We start from the raw sequence: 24788 nt of genomic DNA, 5'->3' as shown, positions 1-24788 counted from the left end.
ACGTGGGATGATCATGCCCTCAAACAGCGCTTGGAGAATGTCCAATGTGGGATGAGCTCTGTGGCACGTTTAAATGATGACCTGCTCAACGTCTTTCTTAAAGAAATATTAGCCGCCAGCCCAAAATCCACACCAAAAAGTGACTTTTTCGAGATGCATTGGACGATCTAACTCTTAAAGTTTGGATGACCCTTTACGTTTCGCTTCCCCTATGAAAATTATTTTATTCCAGACGTTCTAAAAAATTTCCGACAAATCTATTAGTTGGTTATTGGAGGTTTTTATGCTTCGCATAGCTGTTTCAATTATAGCAACTGTAGGATCATTTAATAAAAGATCTCTTTAATAATTTTTAATGTAGACAATAGTTGGACTACGACTTGATGAAGGTAACAAGCAATTTGAATTTTAACTAAAATATCAAGGAAACTAATAAAAAAAAATTCGAAATGTTTTACAAAAATGAAAATGATCATGTTTTAAAAAATCTGTAGTTGTTTTACATTTCTATTTTGTTTATATAAAAAAAATCTTTAAGACCTGCAAAATATATTATATTTATTATTTTTTATATATAACCAATCACAAGAGTATTCTCATTATTTTTTGTAATTTACTTCATAATTGTGACATTAATTTATAATATAATCTTCTAGGAAAGAGATTTATTATTTATAACGGTTTGACATTGTATCATAATATGTACCAATTCACATAAAACAATTGTTTTAAAAAATATTTTGATTTATCGTTTCTTAAAATAATTAAATAAACACCAAAGTGGTGTTTATTTATGTCGAAGTTTATTTAAATATTAAAGTTCTAACTCAATCAATCAATTTACCCTATCTAACAAGCTCATTGTCAAAAAGTATCTAAATATCTTTGGCATATAAAATAAAATCGCATACTCATAAGGTCTTCTGAGTATAATCTGTCGGTGTCTTTAAAACATCGCATTGTTTAAAAACATGTACTATACGACAGAGCTGAGTTAAACGGCTCTCTTACACCACTAGGAAGTAGGCGTGGTTTTTTAATGGGTCCAATTTATGAGGTAGTAAAAACTTAGAGACATTTAACAAAACTCTAACTTTTTGTCGATAAAGTAAATGTAGTACAGGCTGGATTATGTTTGTCGACAAAGAATAAAAGCGAATAAAAACCAATACATACGTAAAATCCATGTAGATTCAGATATGCATATCACTTTACCACTATAAATAGAAAAGTTATAGCAGTTTACAGTTAAAATTTTCTTTAAAAAGTGGTGAATTAATTTATTTATTTTATAAATGTTTGTATTATTAAGAGTTTACAAAATCAAGCCGTAAACGTTGGCAGTTTGGTTAATGGAAGTTGTAGAATAATTAAAAACGAACATTTTAAGCTTTGGTAAATGTTTCTATGTTAATTATTTGCCGAGATATTGGAAATTGAATTACGCGTGCCCGCATTCGCTGTGAGCTGACAGTGCGCCCCAGAGCGCGCTATTAAAAGTTCCATATCTTGGTCAAAAATTAACATAGAAACATTTACCAAAGCTTACAATGTTCTTTTTGAGTTGTTCTAAAACTTCTATTAGCCATATTTTTAAAGTTTATAGCTTAATTTTATCTAAATATCTTTAAACAAATTAATTCGCAACTATTTAGTAATTTTTTTTTATTAATAAAGATAAAAGAATTTCTTTTTAAAGCTGAAATAATTACCTTTACAATGAGGGGTTTTTAAAGTTAATCGCACATATGAAATCTGAGTTATACTTGGAAAAGCCCCATCGAATGTCTCGTTTGCAATTGTTTTTCACAAAATTTGTTATAACTCCGGTTCTAAAAATCGGGTCAAAGTTTATCAAACGCCATTTTGTTCATTTTTTCAAAAGAAACAATTTTTATTTTGGTAAAATGAAATATCTCTAATACTTTAGGAGGTACAATCATTTAAACAATTAAACTGTTTAAATAACAAATTATCTGATAGATTTTCAGCCAGGTACCATCGAAAAATCGAATCTGAGCACCAAAAAACATAAAAAACGTCAAGATATCGGGTGGACATAAAAGTGAATACTCAACCACCATCCTGTCTCCTAGACTATGGCCGAAATATAACTGACATATATTTAATACAACTAGAGACTTTATGTACAGTTAATGCCACGCCATTCCCGTGGTTATTGCCATCTTTCCTTAATAGAATAAGACGTGATCGTCTTTGCTACATTTACTAGTCCCCAGCCAGCGCATCTCACTTATCTTAAGAACGTATAGCTACTGAGTTAGCCCAAGACTCCAGCACAGATCAGAGGTAATGTAAGTCGATAAAACCTCACCAGCTACAGGGGGTCATGTAAGATGCCCCCATTTTCAGTTTTTATTAATCAACAAGTTAACAGTCTATTGCATTTACCTTTATAATAACCATGAGGATTGTTTTTTAATACGGATGTCCTTCCAATGTTTTTATGTGGCCATACAATGTTTTTAACAACTTTTTATTAAACTGATGATGGAATGATTCAATTCCGAAAAGATCTTCTTTAAAATAAAAATTTTTTAAGCTTTTAATAAGCATTTTTTATACCTTAATACACACGAACACCACGTGCTTTGCATTATATCTTATTATCTCTCGCACGATCGAGCTTGGGTGATTCTCTAATTCTGCAAACCTAGTTCTGGCTTTTTCTCACTTTTACTTGTTGCAGTTCTCTAAACAGAAAGCGTTCAGCGACGTATCTGGGTACATTTGCCGCTTCTCTGAGGATTTTTTCTTCTTTTGCTGTTTCTACCTGCGATTCCTCTTATTGCTGCTCTGGCTGTTGCTGTTTTCTGAATGGTTGTGTCCACGTGTTGCGTAAATGTTAAGCCTTGATCCATATTGACTCCTCTTTTCCATTCGATGGGATCATTTTGTACTAACAGCTGTTCTTCTGGGGTGTCTCTTTTCTTTTTGAATATGATTGCTTGTGTCTTCTCTGAATTGATTGCTATTTTTCATTGGATACACCATTCTTCAATGTTATCCGATACTGTCTGTAGATTGTTGACTGTTACTTCTAAGTTTCTGTGTTTGGCCGCAATCGCTGTGTCGTCTGCATAAAGACTGAGTAGTGTTCCTGGTGTCCTTCGAGCATCTGCTTTATATATTGTGTACAGTAGAGGTGACAGGACTGCTCCCTGTGGCACTGCAGCCTCCGGAGCTTCGTGTTCGGATAGTACTTGTCCTATTCGAACCCTGAAGCTTCGGCTGCTCTAATACGAAGAGATCAGTCTCGTCATGGCCTCGCTTTATCCGTAGCCTCTCATTTTGTATATTAGGTCTTTATGCCAGACACTGTCGAATGCTTGGTTTACATCCAGGAACGCTGCTTTTGGTACTGAAACTGAAGCAAAATACCAAAAAGAAAAAAGGCCTCTTGTCTAACTCAGTCTGCTATATAGGAACAATAGAATTTAGATACAATTTCTCTTTATTCATGACTAAATTAAAAATTAATTTATTAGAAACTGGCATGATTATAGAATATGTGTCAAATGTTGAACCCGTTATTGGTAAGAAGTTTGATTAAAGAAAAACAGAGCAAAAATTTAATTTTCGAGTAGCTACAATAAAAATATCTTTATTATCTTTATTTTTTTTTTAAATTGTAAATATTTAGTCATCATTTTCTACTATATATGTACCTTTTATATTTATAATAAATACTTGGTTTGGCAACCTTATGAACTATAATCAAAAATTGGTAAAACTTTTTACATATAATATATTTTGTAATGATCATCAATAACTCTATTTAACTACAACTTTGTAGAACAGCTACAGTTAGTGCAATGTATCACAAGAAAAACAAAGTGATGCTAACGTATTCACGTGTTTTATTAAATCCAGTCAGCGTGAGAAAACTTGGCAGCCAAAAGTTTCCTGTGATACATTCAATTTTTTTTTGAGAAATCGATAGTGTCAAGCGACAGTAACAATCCTATTATTATAAAAATATAAATAAATACAATCTTTAAGAGTGTACCAGAAATTCTCGCGAGATTATTGGCTTTTGTGTACCCCATAAATTTTATTTTTGGCTAGTGTTCAACCTATTAATAAAATCGCTTCACGACTTGCTTATATTGGAAGGATTAATATCGAAAGGAAATCATGGAATGTTGCTGTTCCTTGCAGATATTTCGAACGTAAACCTTGTAAACCAAATTCATATTAATATAAGTGATGGAATGGATCGCCCGATACTACTTGTTGAAAGTTTGTACTATAAATAAACCACTATATAATAAAACTTTTGTATTTGCATTAATTAGGGCAATAATTTTTGGTAAGGTCCACGAGAGTTCTTGGTGTTTTATGTACCATGTTTAGTGATCTACCAGTTCTTTTTGAATTTCACACTTTGCTCTATTTCTTTTTCAGAATAATTTCACAATTATAATTTTGAACATTCAGAGCGCCAATAAAGATGTTAAAATTTACTAAAACAAAAAACTGATAGTTATTACAACGACTTTAGTCATGAAAATGAAATGGCTACAAAGAATCTTACATTTATCTTCGCAACACAGTCCAGAAAAAAATTATATGATCTGGACTGACAGAAGAAGCAATAGGAAGTATTTCAGTTAAGATAAAGCATATATGTAGATAAATGTCAGATGTGGAAAAGGTAGAAGGACCAAATGATACAATAGTCCATTGTTGTACGAAATTTGTTGAGAATTCCTCCTGATAAAAAATTTGGAAAATATATACCAAATATGTCAAGGAATATTTTTATTCGCGAACAACAAATCTTGACGACGGTGCATAGGTGGGGACAGTTTTGACATATGAGGAGGTGTATTTCTCCAAACTCACAGTTTACATCATCTTGGTCTATTTTCCCTCATTTAATAATATTTGTTTTTACTGGAGCGACTCACTTTCTAATCCTATTCAAGGTCTTCCATGTTTTAAAGTTTAAGATGTGGCCGATCCATCGAGCATGGGGAAGGAGGACATTTTCTGGCGGCTCAGCTTTCACTGTTCCGGGATTTCAGTCATTTCGGTGGCGTTCGAGATTTCTGAAGGTCATGCCGCTCATCTGCGATTTGTTTAATTTTCCCTACATGTTCTGCTATACTTCTGCGAGCTATAGAATCTGCAGTACCTGCTGTTTTATAGAGTGTAAGTGGTGTTGGTCTCATACATACCGTCAATATTCTGCAGGTCTCATTGAGGGCCACGTCTACTTCTTTGGTGTTAGCAGACGGAGCACGCATTCAGCGGGTATTGAGAGTCGTATTACCTGTGCCTTTGTTCTTAGAACACCAGTGCATTCACCCCGTTAGCTACCGATAGTAAGTAGATTGTTTGTGGTGATTACTATTTGCCTCGTTTTGATACAGTGGTGTTTATAGGTTAAGGACCGGTCCAGAACCATTCCAAGATAACTATTTAGATTGGTGTGTGTCGTTCCCGTTCCATGTAATTTGTAGTTTTGAGCGTAGGTGAAGCCTACTTCACGTACGCACATACTTCAGTTTTGAATTGGTTGGGTCTGAGGGAATTCTGTTGGTAGTAAGTCTTCATTGTACTTAAGGTATTTTCAAGGTTTATTTCTACTTCTTCAAATCTTCTTTGTTCAAGGTATATTGAAGTACTTGGAATCAGTTTGGCATCAGCGTAGGGCCATTTGTATAGATATTGAAGAGCATTGTGCTAATACGCTTTACTGTGGGAGGCCGTTCTTTCGGTTTCTCCATCTACTTATTTTGCTCCCAAGAATAACGAAAAAACGCTTCTTCTATAACAGCGAATACACGACTCTCATTAGGTGGTAATCCCATAAGTGAGCTGTAAATTTTATGAAGCAGAATCTTATGACTAACCGTATGGTAAGCTGCTGTCAAATTAACGAAAGAGATTTGAGTTTTCTCTCAAATACTTTTTTGATGTGTTCAGTTAGTGCAAGGTCTTGGCCGGTACATGAATTGCCAGGCCTAAATACTCTTTGTTTGGATTTTTAGGCCTAAATTTTTACAGCCTAAATAACCCCATTAATTTTCAGCTAAAAATGTATTGTGCAATTTTTTTGATGAGTAAACAATTTTTGTAGTTATTTAAAGTTGTAAACGTTGACTACAAGTTGCAAAACTGAGTACTAGAGCCGACCCTGGGAGTGCCAACAATACGGTACGTGACAAGGAAAAGACTGTACAAGGACTAGACCTGTTCAACCTGATATAGATTTCCAGAATCCTGGAATAGGTATCTTGAATGAATGGAAGGTGTACAATAACCAAGTATATGCAGTACGATATTGCACTTTTAAATTTACGTTTAAGTATGGGAATTACTTCTACTTTCGTAGTTTCTTTACTTCATTGTGTTGTGCCGTTCGTGGGTTTTGTGCTTCCCAATAAAGTTTTCCTTTCGGATTCCTGCTAGCATTCATCTCCAGCCTTATTCGACATAAGGACACTGCTAGACAAAGAGTTTGTCTGGAACAAAGTCTTTCAAAGAATAATGCAGGTGTCCTAAGGCCAGATCAGCGAGAACAGAAATCTCGCCTAGAGCAAAAGAACAAAAGCTGGCTTGAAGAGTGTTCAGCAACAGTTATTAGAAATCTTACTTCAGAAATAATTGACTTGTGACTGCCAAGCGTTCATGGCGACGGTTCTTTTTGATCTTTGACTCTTTGCAAAGCAGAATTTGCTAAGGGTTGGATAGTTCACCCAGAGGTATGAGATTATTCACCAACAGAAAAGGTAAACTGCATTTACACCGTTGTGAGACAAGTTAGTTTTACTTTAGTGATGCGATAGTAATCCTGTTTAGTAGGAGAAAAATCGCAAGGTTCGGACAGTTGGTGCGTTTATACATGTATTTTCGAACATATGGTTTACTCGAGAGGGTAATACAGCGAAATTACCATCCGTGGGATTATGCCTGAGCGTCTCTATGGCTATTTTCTTTCTAGTCAAGGATGTCAATGATGTATCTTGTAAGGCCGATAGTCTAAGGGCTCAAAACAAAGTAACTTCATTAGGTAATCGTAGTTCGCTACGATTCTCGCACGAGCCCCTATTTCCGTTGAGATTATCGGTTTATGGTAGAATCAATCCTTCCCAATAGACCAGATCTTTAGACGGACGAACATGGGTATTATAATCTTTTCTATGTTGAAACTCGGAATTATGTTTAGATTTACGTACCGGGCAGGGTGTCATACCTGGTGGGGCAGTTTCCACGCTGCGATTTATCGAGACTTGACCGTCTTTCTGGGATCCTCTTTGGGGTTCGTCTTTTCAGTTTGGCAAGTTCCCTGGTATATATTAAGTCACAAGCCCTTTAAACTCTATGATCTCAAAACTTAAGGGCTCAAAAAGATAAACGTTACTCGTCTTGTAGTCATGATAATTATCTTAGTGGAATTATTAAAAATATTGAAAATTGCAGAAGTTATCGTTAAAAACCATTTTCTTTTTCTTCTTTCTTTTTGTCAATTTACCATGAGCCATGAAAATACGTACTCATATTACCCCGTATCTACTTTCGTTCCAGTATAAAGAATGAATGAAGTATAAGAAGTCTTTGCAACAAAAAAAGTTGATGGGAAATCATGACCGGAAGTTCCTTTAATGATATTTTAAAATTACAATGAAATTTCCAAAAAAAGAACGTGGTTCCACTGTGATAAAAAATGTAAGGCAACACGATAATTGCCAAAATTTTTCTCCAATTGTATACCCAAAAGGGGTACGTTGATAATGATCATTTAATTGTAATTTTTAGTTTTTAATATTGCACCCCTAAAAATAGTCCGATAAAATTCTTAAATTATACACATTTTCACGTCATTACTGTGAAACCTACCTTAAAGAAGAAAAAGACTGTATAAGATAGATGGTTCGAGAATTTAACAGTTTTTTTTTAATTTATGATGAAGCATTTTTTCAAACTAGTACCTATTATCCTTTTTGAGTATAGAACCGAAGAGACCTGTGCCTAATGTAAATTCAGTTTTATATAAAATAAATAAAATTAAATAATTTTGGAAAATTTTCATTTATTTTTTTTATTTTATAAAAATCAACTTTTTCAGCTCGAACAATTTTTTCTTGAAATTTTTTTTAAGTTGATCCTTTTTGAGTTATAAACAATTTAAAATTGAAAAAAAAACGAATAATTACGATTTTCAAGGCTCAAACATACAGATGAAAGATATTATTTTTTTAAATCACGAAGCAACTAAAACAAAGCGTATTCCATGAGCATTTTGGGTTTATTTTATTTTAAAACATTGTTTTTTAATTATTAATAAAGTGCTTATGACAGGGCGGGAGCACGGGCTGTGGGACAGCGTGGACATATTTCAAAAATATAATTAAATTTTAATTTCTAGAAGAAATAGTTCCTAAATAGTTTAAGAAATCCCTTAGGATTGATGAATAGAAACAGTATTTTTTCAATTTGTTTCATATATTTAATATTAATATGAATTTGGTGAAAATTTTTTGTTAGTAACTACGGGGAATGTGATATTTCCCTAATAAGTTCAGTAAAACCACTCGCTTGATAACCAAAAACTTTAATGAAAACGAGTTGTTTTAATGAACTTTTAAGACAAAAATCATTTAATAATCATAATGATTTCGATGTAGGTAAATAATGCAACTGCAAGAGTACAAACCAAAAAACCTCCAGCGTTACCAACAGGTAAGTGATAATCTCATCATCGATTTGATAACTTCATAAGGTATTAAGAATGTTTTCTGGAAATAAAAATACATTTGCTTTGTAAGTTTGTAGATTTATACAAAAGCTCTCTTATTTAAAAAAAATAATAATCACTGTAGAGATCTAATCGTGTATCTGATAGGAGTTATATTTACCTCATATAGTTTGACATATTACAGGATCATACATGAGTAAGTGGTTTGCAAAGCTCTAGCTGGTTTCTATCACCAAATAAGGTACAAAGTATGTCTAAAATCAGTCTCTTGTCAACAATTAGCACATCCTTTTCTGTATATATTAGTCTTGAGACATACAATGTACATAGGCCTCCTTTTCGATTCTCCATTTTTTTCTGTCTCAGCTAATTTGCTCTATGGAGACTTAGCTGCAGACTATACGAGAGAACATGAATACCTGGCCATATCTTGCATGACTGTTAGATCGCACATGGCAAACACTTTTTGAAGACTGCAGAAAAATCATAATAATTTACTCGACGAAGAAATCGAGCAAGCCAATATTGGCATAACAAAGGCACTAAAAGCAGAATGGAAAAAGAGTGTTGTCTGACAAGAAAAACTAAGCCAAAATACCAAAGACCTCTTTAGTAAAAGAAGATAGCTGACTGAAAAAAACGACTTTAACTACACATCAATGGAGAAATTAAATAAAGATATCCACCACAAGAGAGATTCAAGACAAAAAATAATTTAGGACAACAAAAGTTTAAAAGTTTTGAGGCGAAATACGAATAACATGAAATCCTCAAGGTTGTAGAACCCTTTTACCGCGAAATGTGTGAGAGGACCAATGAAAGACAAGATTAGCCGCCAAAAAAATAAATGCCAGAAATAGCACCATACAAAGTTAAAACGACACTTTCAGAAATCCAGAATAATAAATCCCCTGACCATGATGGAGTAGTGATCGCGCCGATTAAACAAGGTGGAAATAAAAAATCTTTTCATTTATGCATCTACTACTACTAATGCGTGCTACTAAGAAAAAATTCCTTCTCAATGGAACAAAGCAGTTATTGTTTTATTACAGAAGAAAGGAAGCATAACAGACCTAAAAACTATCGTCTTAACTATCACATATATATTAACTTTTCACAAAATTTATCAAAAAAAGATTGAATGCTAAGTTAGATATGTATCAGGCGAAAGAACAAGCTGGTATATATCGGGATACAGCACTAACGACCATTTACTAGTGATACCTATGAATGAACCTGATAGAGAAGCCTGTAGAATACAACAAATCATTGGTACGGATATTCGTGGACTACGAGAAAGCATTAGATACTAGCCAGCAGAAAATGTTAAAAGCATTGGCAAAATGTCGTATAGACCATCGCTACACTAACAGAATTCAATATATCTACCAAAATGCCACGTCTAGCGTAAGACTGTCTGAACAAGAAGCAAATAAACTTCTGTATACAGCGAGGAGTACGGTAAGGAGACATCGTCTCTCCAAAGCTATTCACGACGCTTTTAGAACAAACTTGTAAGAAGGCAGATCTGAACGAGTATGGTATCAACATAAATGGAGACAAGCTGAGTTATTTGAAATTCGCAGATGACCCTGTTCTATATAGCTGTTCGTATAGATGATGCAATAATAGTGTTAAGAAAATTATATCACGCTTCCTTGGAGGTCTGACTAAAGATCAACACAAACGCAAATAATGACTACTGATCTGATGCTAAATCGCAATATGCTGTTGATGGAAAAAATATTGAGCAGACTGCGTTGTATAAAGGCTTAGGGCAATTATTGAAATTGGGTTAGGCAGAGATAACCATGTGAGCTCTCATGTCGCATAGGATTCTCCTGGGCAGCGTTTGAGAAATTACACTTTATATTTAAATCAGGCCTACCTATATGCCCCAAAAGGAAAATCTTTAGTAAATAAGATTCGCGTCATTCAGGGGGTTATAGAGCGCCAGATGTTGGGTGTTTCTCTGAGAGAAACAAGCGAAGAAATACGTTGTGAATATCGAAAGAATCACGTCGCTAAAATGGATTGAGCAGGACACATAGCCAGATTATCTGGCAACCGATCGCGATGGACAAGACAAGACTTATTGTCGAGTGGAGGGCAAAAGAAAAAGTACTACGGAGCACTAACCAGATGGACTGACAACCTGAACTGGATACAAACCGCACAAGACAGAGACAGATGGAAATCTACGGTATCTAAATCTACTGTAGCTATCTAGTGCTTTTTGTGTCTCTTTTTAAATGGTAATAACATAATTGCTCTATTTCATTTACTGATTTTTTATGCGGAAGGTTTCTCCCATAATTTTTTATTCCTGATGCGTACGTGCATTCTTTATTCCTGATTTATTAATCTGTGGGTGGTGTATGTAACTAGCTTGGAGGCTGTTTTTCTTTCTATAGATCTAAGTAATATTGCTGTGTTAATGCTAATAATTAATGTATATCATTGAGTTTTTCTCCATTGATCAGTTTTTTATTATTTGTCATATATTTCTTCCCAGTGTTGATCATAACCACCTATATACAATAGGAGCACATCTAAGCCACCAAAACTACTAATCGGACAGAATAAAGTAAACTTTTATTTATAAAGTCATAAAAAATAATTTCATGTAGAAATACTTGAAAACTGCAACAAAATTTAAATCAAAACCGACAGTAAAAATTTATTTGTAAAATATACAAATGTATTTTATTCCTTTAAAACATATCTCTAACAAATATATAAATCTTATCCTGTGTTTTTTCTTAGTCCCAGTGATACAATGGTCTGACGCGACGCTGCGAGCGGGAGTCGCCGCCATTCAACGCGGCAGGGCAAGAGCCGCGTATCCCTCAGCAGCAGCAGCAGCTGCTGCTGCAGCAGCTTTCGCCAGGCATCCAGCACCTCTCACAGCCGGCTCATTACACGGGTACACTCCAGTTTTAAATACCTTACCAGTGGATGGAGGAGTGTATTATGACCCGTTCCTAGCTGCGCACGCTGCTGACCAGAATTATTCAAGGCTGCAGGTAGGTTGACAAAATTAAAGGATGGTAAATTATCCAGACAATATAGTACATATATGTATCTAGAATAGAAGTCTATACTGGTCGTATTTAATTACTGATTTTTATTCGATGTTTTTTGTTTTTGTTGTTGTATATAGATTGAAAATTATCTCACTTTCTACAAAAAATGGGTTTAAATCCCCCAGTTGTATTTCTGAATAGAAAGGGGTGTAGGTTTTGAGTATTAATGATTGTCTTATGGGTTGGAATGCAGCAGTGTCTAATTTTTGAGTTCTGACCAACATGTTTTATTAGGTTTCGCTTTTCCCTTGATCTATATCACTACATTCAGAGCAAACGAAATATTTAATAAAGATAATATACAAATAACCCACTCAATTAAGTTATCACAGATCTTAACGCATGAATCTGGCTCAGGTAACCAAATTCACATTGAAAACACTAATGATTGGTCTGGTGATTGCCACGTGGCTTTTGATGTCATTGTTCTAAAATTACCTGTAACTGCTTCCCAGTCTCTCATAAAATAAGTCCTTCTCCTCGTCTTCTTTATCTTCAGTAGGAGCATGGATATTTATGATACTGTAGTTAAAGAACCTGCCTTATTCGGATTCTACATATCCTTGAACTATTGAGTCGAAAACTATGAGCGTCGATTTCACGCGTTTGTGCAGTATGAATCCCACACCAAAGATATTATTGCTTTTATCTCCGGTATAGTATAAAGTGTAGTCCTTTTTTTCCAGGCTGCTACTACTTGTCCACCTAATTTCTTGAAGTGCTATGATGTCTGTTGAGTATTTATTTCCTCCTCCTCCTCCTCCTCTATACTTTCTCCTTCGTAAGGATGTAGTGGCGTCATGTAATTTGTTTGACTATTTCTGTCCAATTATCTCTCTCCTGCGCGTGTTGTTTTTTTACTTGCTTTTACCCGCTACGTTACCTTCAACTATCATTCGCTCCATGCCTTCTCTTCTTCTAGTTATATGTTGAAAATATCTCAGTATATTTTGGTTGATAGTTGTGATAAGTCTAGTTTTTATGTTATATTCTGCTAGAATTGAGATATTTGTTCGATGGGCGGTCCATGGTATGCGCAACATTCTACGGTAGACCCACATTTTATATGAAATTATACGTTTTGAATCGGCTTTTTTATTGTCCAAGTTTCTGAAGCATAGGTGGCGATAGGAAATATCAATGCTCGAACAAGGCGTAATTTTGTGTTTTTTGTGATGTCAGTGTTCTTCCAAATTTTTGTGAGTTTGGCTGTTGCCGATCTGGCCATTGTGATGCGTCGACGGATCTCGTCTTCGCATCCTCCACTGTTAGTAATAACGGAGCCTAAGTAATTAAATTGCCTGACCACTTCGTAACTTGCCATGTTTCTTATCTCTGCTTGGTTGTTTCTGATTCTATCGATGATCATCACTTTGGTTTTCTGCATATTTATTTTCAAACCATATTCCGTACTAACCGTGCCCAGTCTATTCATAATTAGTTCCAGTTCTTCTGGTGATGACGCCAATATAACAGTGTCATCAGCATAACGTACGTTTTTGATTTTTCTTCCTCCTATCGTTGCTTCACCTAGCCATTCCTCAAAAACTTGAGGGATATGTTCACTGAGTATTTATCTAGTGTTTTTGAAATCTTTCTTAACTTCCTTATTTCATTTGCCAAGTTATCGACAAAAAAAACCGCCCGGCTAAGTGCCCTGAAGTTTTCGTAACAGAAAGTTTTCTATGGGAGGGAGTGTTAACCCACCGCCCAAACACCAAGCCATTTTCTACCGGAGTTTATTCCCTTAGCCGATTTCTTGCAGTTTTAAGGCACTGGAAACTCACCTTTTACCCTCTCTTGTCTGCTACATAACGCATAAACATTGTACGCCATACACAAACTGGTTACGCGACAGAAGCTTTCGGGCATTTCTAGAACCTCCGATTCTTTCGTCGAAAACAGTGGCCATTACCCCGAGTTTTATTATAGTATGAACATCGGCAACCTGTACTGCCTGCAAGATACTTTACCAACATCAAACCACCTTCCTTATCCAGTTCCCAGCACATATCCTACTGTGGTATTCTATGTTCTGTTTTCTCGAGATCAAGTGAATCATATGAACGTTTGTTTGTTTATTTCTATGATTTCCAAAACAATCTGTTTATCCAATCGATCGTTGGCACTACAGATATAAATTGTCCGAGTATTGGCGTATTACTCAATCAAGATATTCGGCCTCTTCTCACAGTTTTTATTATGACAAAAACTACGATCCAATACTAAGATATCCAGTGAATTGTTTTATTTCCCCACTGTATACCATCCCATAAAACATTTGTTAATAATACGCAATAGATACAAGGCTAACTACAAAAAAGCATTTTTATCAACTATTAGAAAATTGTTTTTTTATATTAATCTTCTTCTCGTTAAGTAGTACATATTAATTTTATATTTCTTCAATATTTTATGTTAACGGGTCAATGTGCATCTTCTTGAATGTGTTACTAGACGGCATGTCGTCACTGACCATTAAATGTCAATAATCATAACTCATTTCTATTGTAAATGTGCAAGGTTTATAGGTGCAAATAGTAGTATTGCATTGTAGTATGAGTACTATTTAAATTCATTCACAGATGCATAAAAATTTGTTGAATAGTTATATGAGCATCAACAAGTTTTTTATGACTTTTACATACCTATATACTATTTTACAACCGACAGTTTTATAAATGTTGTGCACTATTTAAGGCAGTGTTTATAATAAACTTATCGTAACACACTGATTCGTAGATCAGAATAGTTTGTTTCAGCCATTCTTTTATGTAGCAGTTTCTTTTTTGGATATTTTTTTATTTTTTGGCGGTGTTTTTGACGGCCGCAAACCTTGTTTGTTTATATACTTTTGGTATTTAAAAGAGGTAAATAACATATTTTTGTTGAAATAAAAAATAATTTGAAAAAGTAATAAAAAAAGTGATGAGAACTATTTTCCCATTGTTCCTTAAAACATGTTTGTAGGGGGGAAATTAATTACCCTTGTACAGTTACAGTGCAAAAATGGGTGACAAAACTAATTTAGGTCTCCACTACAGCAGTGTGAAATGATTTAAACCATTTTTTTGGGCATAAAGCTTCTTGACAATAACTGCACATAATGTTAGTTCGTTTTTCTTTTTTTTTTTGTTGAGGAAAATCTGCATCTTGTATAATTTTTTTTTGAATATCTGGTAAATCTCTGGTCCTACATTTCTCAGCCAAATTTCATCTGGAACACCAAAGTTTCCCATTTTTTTATTTTAAATATCACATGTCGAGCTACCTTTACTCTAAAATCACCTATGAGAGCTCTTCGAAGGCGAAGCCTATAATTCTTGGGGAAGTATTTTTTTGATCATGAATTCTTGTGTACATAATACATATATGCATTAATCACACTTGCATCTAAAAGAAAGAACAATCTCATCCACGATTTTCTAGACCTACGTATGGGATATGATGCCTTTATGTGGTCAAAGTTATCAACACCTCCCATGTTTAGTATATAATCTGCAATAACTTTTGGGCACAATGTATATGACTTTGTGCCATCTCATTGTGTACGGTTTATCATGGTTACTTCATGTGGTTGATTGGCAGTTGTAATAACTTTAAATTCTTTGGTATCCAACCACTTTATTGCTATTATAGGGCCACTACTCAAACAATACATTCTTTTGAAGTTTTTCATTTTTGGTTTTTTGTTTTCCTCATAATCGGGTAAACCTTTGCGATTAGGTCTGTGGAAACCTTTGCGATTAGGTCTGTAACTTGGCATGTTACAACCTTGTATCCCAAACCATAATTTTCAATGCCTTGCCAGTGTAGATAATAAACTGGTACAGATACCCACACTTTGCCCAAATTTTATAACCACGCTTAATTGGCTTCTTGGGCATATACTATTTGATAGAACTACGTCCTTTAAATTTTACCATACATTTAGGTGTTAGGTAGGAAGCTAGGTGAATCTCTCTCTGCCTGGTTATTGTAAAAGCTTTGGAGATAACAGGATTATTATAAAAAGGATCACTTGATCAATATAAATCTTTGTCTGGTAAAGTCCTATTGCAGTCCTATTAAAATAAAAACACCCTGCAATGCCCTTATTTCTTCTTGGCTAGTGTTTTTGTAATTTTTGTTTTCTTTTGTACAGCATATAAATTCGTTTGAGCAACAATTTGTTCTATTAGATCACAAGGGAAGAAATTCCCAAAATAAAATATTGGTTGGCTTTTATGGGTGAATTGAACATTTGACTGTAAAACAGACTCAAATTTTGGTATTTCTGGAACATCTGTTTCAGAGGTCCATTGTCCAGTAAAATTAGTTAGTGTAACCACTGACACTAAACTCTGTTCTACCAAGACACTTTGATTTTCTTGTGGATCATTCTCAGATGTTATTTCAGTTGTGGAATTTACATTAATGGATGTAGAAGGAACAGCTTCATCAGCTTCACCAGGCAATTGCCCAATTCTGCTATCAATACCATCTCCATCGGACTTACCGCAAACAGAATTATATGGGAATGGTATAAAAATGTCATTATCATCATCAGAGTAGAGATCAACATCAGACTAATCATCTTTTAAGGGAGCAAGGAGTTCACGTTCTGATGATCCCCTTCTTGAATTCATAATGCTAAAATATAACAGAAATTTTAATGTCTCTGACGCCTGATTTATGCGTTTTTTTTTATGTAATTGGACAAGGAGAATAATTTTCCCACCAACTTCAAAGACAAAAATCACTACCTTTTCTTAAATTTGTATAACAAATTACAATGTATTTGACTTGCTCAAACAATATGTATCAAAAATACAATTACTTTGTACTTACCAGAATTTTTGGACCCGATTCACCAAATAATTTGCGAGATTGTAATAAAAATCAACTTTTAGCGGGAAGAAATATCATAACCTATCAACATCTAATTGTCGATTTTCAACTAAAAATCGGATCCGTCGAATAACCAATATTGTCATGCACGCAACAAATCGCGCAAAACATTCACTTATTTCTCATAGCAATCGGTATTCGTTTCTTTATTAACCATGCAATAATTTCACTGTATTAATCGAAGCAGATTTAATAAATTATTCAAGAGAAGTTCGTTTTAATTAATTTATTTTGTTTTATAAATATATGAAATTTATATTTACTGATATATAAACTTAATGCTAATATTAAAAAAAATAATTTATCAGTTAAAAAGAAGTAAAAAAATTGCTTGATGCGTGACTCCATCCTACAAATAAAAATCCAACTAATCACCAAAAGTTTGTACATGAACTGCGTGAAAAGTTGACTAACAATGCCTCGATCGATCGGATTATAAATCTTGTTTATTTACTTTTCGATACTGTCCTAAATTGAGGGATACTTGTTAAGGATTAAACTTCTTAAGTTTAAGTTGTTGAGATCGTGAATCTTGTGAACGGATTCCCATGCATACTCTAACAGACAGCAGCGATGTTTACGGCAGATCTCACGTTTCGTCGAAGTACGGGTGTTGATGGATTGTTTACTGAACCAGTGGACTTAAATTTATCCATCACACTGCCGATAGGCCTCTCGATAAGACGGTTATAGCGTTTAGTTGACTTTTTTCTCTTTAAGGGGTTAGCCATTTGCAGGATCACTAGCAGAAGTTTGTAGTCCCTGACGATGTTTGCTAATGCTTGGAAATTACATCTACTACAACTATTAACTCTAAAGGCGGATTGACACGATTCAATAATGTTTCCACCTTGGACCAAGTGGACTTGTACAAGTGTACTTGTACCAAGTTGGTTTCCAGGGTTAAATGACTTGGATTTCAAATAACCATTGTAAAGATAGCGAAAGTGATTGTGGAAGGTGGTTGCTGATATATTGATACATAAGCTTGAAATCCAGAACAAAGGAATAAAAAAGGAAAAATGCCGCACTTCTAGCATCCCCATTTTTATATTCATCGATCCGTACATTCCATATTGCTTCCCCAGCTTCGTATAACTCAATGAATCTAACACTCTTCCTTACAGACCATTTTTTTTGTGTTTACTTCTAGTTTTCGATTTTTCGACACCGACGCCAATTTAATTTTACAATACCACACTACTTGGATCCAAGGAAGTTGTTCAGCGTCCTACTTAACTTGGATAGAACCTGTTGATACAAGTGTACTTGGATGAATAGGTGACACGATCAAAGTAGCTTCCAAAAAGTCCAATTCCTCTTTTGTGGGTACCATTTTGGAGAGACGATGGGACCAGAATTTGTGACATGTGTCATATTGCCGTACCTACTGTCAATCGGCATCGAAACAATCGGTAATTATGATCTTTAAAGGAGTAAGGAAATTTATGTAAAATGTAATAGATGTTATCGATATGTGAGATAACTACAACAGCTGTTAAAACCAGAAGTGCAGCTAGGGGGTTTTCGAAAGAAAATTTAGTTGCAAACTTAGATAGGCAACCAACCTTACTTTTGAATTTAACAAAAGACTGGTAAAGGGGAACGGTAGCAATTATTAGAAGTATTCCTTCCGAAGGTTAAATAGGGTAGTGTATGTCAAGATAGATATGGTACGGGAATTAACCTTCTTTCAAATTATTGTATACACCTGCGCATTCCACGACATAATGACTCCGGTAACAATATCGGTCGAGCAATGTAATAGCAAGCATACATTAAGCTTACATCTACTATTTCCTGGGGTTCCTGATGACATTCAATGCACACAATTCCTGTTTTCCTCTTTAACGGGTTAGCCATTCGTAGGATCTTTAGGTTTGTAGTCCGTGACGATGTTTGTTGATGTTAGGAAATATATATATATATATATATATATATATATATATATATATATATATATATACACCCGGTATTTAGGCGGCACACGCCCTTCCGGTAGGGATCTATGGAGGAGTATCACCGAGCCGCAAGCCCTTATCTCTTGCCGTACTGCTTCACCATAGGCCGATCAGATACCAGCATATTCTAGACTAAGCCGCAGATTCATTTAGAATTTTAAACTGCTGCGTTAGCCTTTTTGTTTTCTGTACACCGAGCTGGGGATTTGAACTGACATCTCTCGCATTGAAGCGAAGGAGAAGCCAGCCGCCCAGCCCGCTTGGCTATCCGATCGACATGTTAGGAAATTACTTCTACTATTTTATACCATTGTCAGAATCATACCATCGTCAGAAGAAAGATAAGAGGGGATAAGATAAGATAAGATTGTCAAGAAATAGAGGGGTATCAGAGTCGATATGATAACTTAAATGTCCATCGAAAGGTGAAGGAAATAGCTGGAAAGTTCCGAAAACGCAACAGCTGAAAAATAACAGATGCTGAAGGCAATCTTCCCATAACCAAAGAAGATAAAAAGAAAGTACGGGAAGATTATTTGGAGAAACTTTTCCACGACCTTAGAACGATACAAGAACCCACCATTGAAGAAAATTCAGGTCCCGAAATCCTACCAGAAGAAATAACGGCAGCCGTCAGACAAATGAAGGATGGACTTGATAAAATTTCTGCAGAACTGCTGAAGATATTAGATGCAGAACAAATAAAAATAATAATTGAAATATTTATTAATCGCATCGGAAAGGCAAAAAGTGCATTCTTGACTATGAGCTCTGTGTTCAAGAGCCACGACCTCACACTAAAAACAAAAATAAGGCTCCTTAAGTATTAAGTGTACTTAGTGCTTCAGTACGGAGTAGAAACGTGGACATTGAAGGCGGAAACTCTATCAAAATTTCAGGCTTTTGAGCTATGGCTATAAAGAATGATCCCGAAGATACTGCGGAGGATGAACACAAACGCGGATTTGGTCAACATCGTGAAGGGCCGTAAGTTGCAGTACTTGGGACATATAATGAGACATCCAGGCAGATATGAGCTACTCCAATGCATTTTGCAAGGTTAAATTGAAGGAAAAAGGGCCCCAGAACAAAGAAGAATATACTGGCTTGTAGCAGTGTGGAGTTTAAGTGAAGGTTAAGATTTAGATTTGGAAGAGATAGCTTTCGGCTTGTAATCTTCAAAGCCAGCAATTTTTTTTAATTTGAGAGGTGAATTTGTGGAGTTTAAGTGAAGGTTAAGATTTAGATTTGGAAGAGATAGCTTTCGGCTTGTAATCTTCAAAGCCAGCAATTTTTTTAATTTGAGAGGTGAATTTGGGCTCAAAATGCGTTTTGGCAGTATTTTGTTCAGTTAATCACCGATTGGTTGTACTGTACTCTATTTGAGAGATTTGTAAGACGGCATGTCCAACCATTTGAGAGGTCCACATGGTTTAAAGAAGAAATTGAGTGTCACAAGTTTTGAAGAATGCATTTGTTGTTGTCATCCGGGATAATTCAAAGCCCGAATCCAACTTCCCAAGAATTGCCCATTTCCACGGTCCAATTGTCCATGGTCACTTCAGACCAATTCCTGCTTGTGTGGGAGCTAACCTGAGAGCATGATATAGAAAGACCTTAACACAGCTATTCTGTATAGCAACCAACAAAGTCATCATAGCCAGAATGATCGCCAACGTTCGGAACGGACAGGCACCCTAAAGAGGAGATTTCCTTAGGTTCCTGATGGTATTCAATGCACACAAATCCTGTTTTCCTGTGTCAATTTCTCTTAGTTTCTGTTAATTTTATCTGTTTTCATTGTAGTTTTGTTTAATTTTGTCTACGACTGCATTGCCCATTTTAACATTTAGATCTACAATGATTATATTTTATTTGGTATTTTATATATGTATAAAATATAAAATCTTACAAAATATAAAATATTTTTAATCATAATTGTAGTTTATTCAGTTTATTTATTATAAATAGTTTAAGAACAAGATTTGAATTCCTTAGTTAGCTTAGGCAGTGGGACAACATGCATATTTGAATTAGATTACGAAAACAAAAACCTATTACTCAGTTATTTTAAGAAAAACTCATGAACTATGTTTTATGGTCACATTATCAACATTGGTATTTGATTGAGCAGTCCGATTTTTCCTGTATACTACAGGTAAATCAAAATAGCACACTCATTATGTTTTCCACTTGATGTATAATACAATACCATTAGCAGTAAGACGAACGACAATGCGCTTTGGGTGTGCATGGCATATTGCATGGCTCTGTATCTGTTCTAGGCAGCCGCAGCAGCAGCCGCAGCATCACCCTTACTAAAAACACCCCTATCGACTGCTCAACAGGCGAGCTATGCGGCAGCGGCGAGCTACACAGCAGTGGCTGCAAGATATGGAGCGGCGGCAGCCGCCCAACCAGTGGCTGGGTATGCGACAGTTGCAGGATATGGCAGGGATTACGGCGATCCTTATTTGGGACATGGAATCGGACCGATAACTGGATATGGGGTAAGTAGAATTTATTTTGTAGTGGAAATACTTTTTCAAATCATTCAGCCTACGTCAAAGGCGTATACAGTCACTTCCTATCACCTAGGCCGCTTTATTACGATATTGGAACATACTACAAAATTAACTAACAGTGATTTGAAGCTATTTTCTTGTGGCATTTTAAATTAATTTATATTTAAATGGGAATAAGCCACAATTAAAGGTTAAAATACGTTTATTGACGTTTCAATTTCCACTTCGGAAATCGTTCTCAAAATACAAAAGAACGATTTCCGAAGTGGAAATTGAAACGTCAATAAACGTATTTTAACCTTTAATTGTGGCTTATTCCCATTTAAATATAAATTAACTAACAGTGAGTTGCAAACATAATATTCACAATTTTATAACTTACAAAATGCTGTGATTTATTTTATAAAGCAAATTATGTCAGAGCGGCACATATTCTACGATGAACAAGGCGGCACTAATTTAGATGTTTGTAACACATGTATCGTTAAGCCAACGAGTTTTTATCGAACCAGATATTTTTGGTTTCTCAGAATTTTAAAATATTGCAATACATATCGCGTAAATTGCAAGTGTCTGTCTTATAATTGATCGATTTTTTTGTTTCTGGTTATGTGGTACATTTCGAGAAATAGTCTTTTTTATAGTTGTTTTCTATATCCAAGATCTTGACATCTGACAAATTAAATGTGTGGCCTGTTGTGTTCGAATGGTGTGCCACTGCACAAGAATTTTTGCAATCACTTGTGCTGCATTATTCTTTGTTTGAACCATTGCGATGTTTGCCCTATATACTCATCACATTCTCATCACATTCGAGACAAGAAAGTTGTTAAATGAGATGACTCTGATTTAGACTAGCCCAAGCTGTGGGGGAAAAAGGGTGATTTTACACTGTAATCCAGGAATTTATGTAATGTGGCCTAAGTTATAAAGGGCAACCTCAGGAGCAATCCTCAAGTTCATTCAACAAAAAATTTTTGGTTATTGTTTGTTTATGAGCGTTTATAGGAGCAAAATACGTATCTTTTGAGTTTTTTTAATTTTTTGCCTAAAGTAAGTGTTGTAATGGGTAATTTCTGTATAGATTATGAAAGTACTCTAAAAGACCTTTAATTTGAGCCGGTATACGTTCAATTTAATTTATTTGTTATTGCAAAAATGACGAATGAAAGTCAAAATTAAAAAACGTAATATTTATTGCAAAATTGCTTTTTTTTATTTCAAATATATTACATTCAAGCCTATAAAATTACGAATCGAATGAGCCGTAGTAGGCCAAGATCGCTTAATTTAATCTTAATATGTTTTACGATATCAGGTTCCTGGTATATTCTATAAAGTTCGAAGTTGTATCGTCTTCTCCACACTCCATTGTCATTCACTTCTCCAAAGATTCGCCTTAGTACTTTTCTTTCGAAACATCCAACATGCTTTCATTATTCCTTATTAGAGTCCAGGTCTGTGAACAATATGTATGGACTGGGCGTATTATTGTTTTGTAGTTTTATTTTTGTATTTCTCGATATAATTGTGGATTTAAGGAGGAGATTGAGACCAAAATAGCATCTTTTGGCCGTGCAAATTCTGCGGTTTATCTCTGCGATTATTTTCAGTGTTAAGGAGTGCTCCCAGGTATACAAATTCATTCACTGCTTCGATGACGTCGTTTTCCATAACAAGTGGTCGTAGGATTTGTGGTTGCGTGCTTGTTTTCATATACTTCGTTTTGTTGGTGTTTATTATTAAACCCATTTTTGTAGCTGATTCCTTTAATGCTACATACGCCTCTCGTACACCGTTTTCCGTTCTCCCAACAATATTGATAACATCAGCATAGACCAGGATTTGGACTGATTTATTATATATTGAACCAGTGGTTGTGATTTGTGACATACGTATTGCGTTTTCCAGAGTCAGATTGAACAGTATACAGGAGAGAGGGTCTCCCTGGCGCAGTCCGTTATTTGTTTTAAAAGGTTCAGACAGTTCACCCTAAATTCGTACTATACATTCAACTTTTTCAAGAGTTAGTTTTGTTAAATTTGCCAACTGATTGGGTATTCCTAGCTCTTTTATTGCTCTAAACATTTCTCTTCTATTCACAAAGTCGTAGGCTGGTTTGTAGTCTATAAATATGTGATGAGTATCAATGCCATATTCCAGTGTTTTTTCCAAAATTTGTTTCAGGGTTACAATCTGATGAGTCGATTTACCACCTCTGAAACCAGCCTGGTATTTTCCTACTATCCGTTTTGCATACGATGCCTGACGGTGACATAATACTGTGAAAAATATTTTATACGCTGCATTTAGAAGTGCAATTACTCTGTGGTTAGAGCATTCAAAGGTATCTCCTTTTTTGTGTATGGTGCAAATAGTCCAATTGTTGGAGAGGGATTTCTGTGTTCATATTTCTTTTATAAACTGCTGTAATGCCATTAAGGCATCATAGCTACCTTCTTTATATAGTTCAGCTGGGAGATTATCTATTCCGGATGATTTGTTTCTGGCTAGTTTTTTAACTGCATCTTTAACTTCAAGAATCGTTGGTGGTTCCACTTTCCTCTCGTCTGTTCCCCTTACCTCATCTCTTTCGTCTTCCAGGTTTTCTTCTTCCTTAATATTAAGTGCCTGGTTAAAGTATTCCACCCATCTATTCAATACATCTTCCGTGTTGTTAATAGGTCGCCATTCTGACTTCTGCATTGTCTTGTGGTTGCCTTGAATTATTTTCTGTTGATGTTAGGTTTCTTATAGAATGCTCTGAATTCATTCTCTCTGTTGAGGTTTTCTATATTTATTTAAGTTCCTCATTTTGGTGGTCGGTCAGATAGCCAAGCGGGCTAGGCGGCTGATTCTCATTCGCTTCACTGTCGAATGGTTCAGTGGATGTGAGTTCGAGCCCCAGCTCGGTGTACAGAAAAATAAAAAAAGACTAACGCAGCAGTTTAAAATTCTAGATGAATCTGCGGCTTAGACTAGAATATGCTGGTGTCTGATCGGCCTATGGTGAAGCAGTACGGCAAGAGATAAGGGCTTGCGGTTCGGTGATACTCCTCCATAGATCCCTAACGGAAAGGCGTGGCGCCTAAATACCGGTGTATAATATAATATATATTTTGGTGGTTTCGTTTTTTTTCTTTTGTGTATCCCCTTTTTTCTCCTTTTCTTTGTCTGGTAATTATCTCTAGTTATTCTAGTTCGTCTGGTAAGCATCTTTCTGTAGGCTTCATTTTTTTCTTTTGTTGCATTCTTGCATTCATCGTCAAACCCATGATTTTTGCGGGCACAAATTTCTGTTCCTATTTCATCTTTCGCTGCTGCTTTAATGTCTTCCTTTGCTGATGTTTTCCGAGTACCGTTCTGCAATTGTCGCATCTCTCAGCTTTTGCACATTCAATTTTTTTGTATCCATTTTATTTTCTTTACTAGTATTTGAAATTCTAGCCCTCAATGTTGAGATCACTAGGCATTGACCTGAGTTTATGTTTGCGCCTCTATAACTTCTGCAGTTTATTATGTCTGTTCCATGCCTTGAATCTATTAAGATGTGATCAATCTGACTCGTTGTTCTTCCATTAGGAGAGATCAAGGT

The 24788-nt window shown here is 35.2% G+C and overlaps 1 protein-coding gene across 2 annotated transcripts in view; it reads left to right on the top strand.

The window, feature by feature from the left end:
- The window catches only part of Rbfox1 (RNA-binding Fox protein 1), a 402117-nt gene that overhangs the window by 363861 nt on the left and 13468 nt on the right, over nucleotides 1-24788 (top strand). For both annotated transcript variants that reach the window (XM_072529091.1, XM_072529090.1), the window contains 3 exons: nucleotides 8658-8712; nucleotides 11498-11757; nucleotides 20954-21178. In XM_072529091.1, coding sequence (XP_072385192.1) covers nucleotides 8658-8712; nucleotides 11498-11757; nucleotides 20954-21178 — 540 coding nt within the window. The remainder of the gene's footprint in view (nucleotides 1-8657; nucleotides 8713-11497; nucleotides 11758-20953; nucleotides 21179-24788) is intronic.

The sequence above is a fragment of the Diabrotica undecimpunctata genome, chromosome 4 (genome assembly GCF_040954645.1).
Source record: "Diabrotica undecimpunctata isolate CICGRU chromosome 4, icDiaUnde3, whole genome shotgun sequence".
In the NCBI taxonomy this organism is placed as follows: domain Eukaryota; kingdom Metazoa; phylum Arthropoda; class Insecta; order Coleoptera; family Chrysomelidae; genus Diabrotica; species Diabrotica undecimpunctata.
This window is presented reverse-complemented; position numbering and strand designations above follow the sequence as displayed.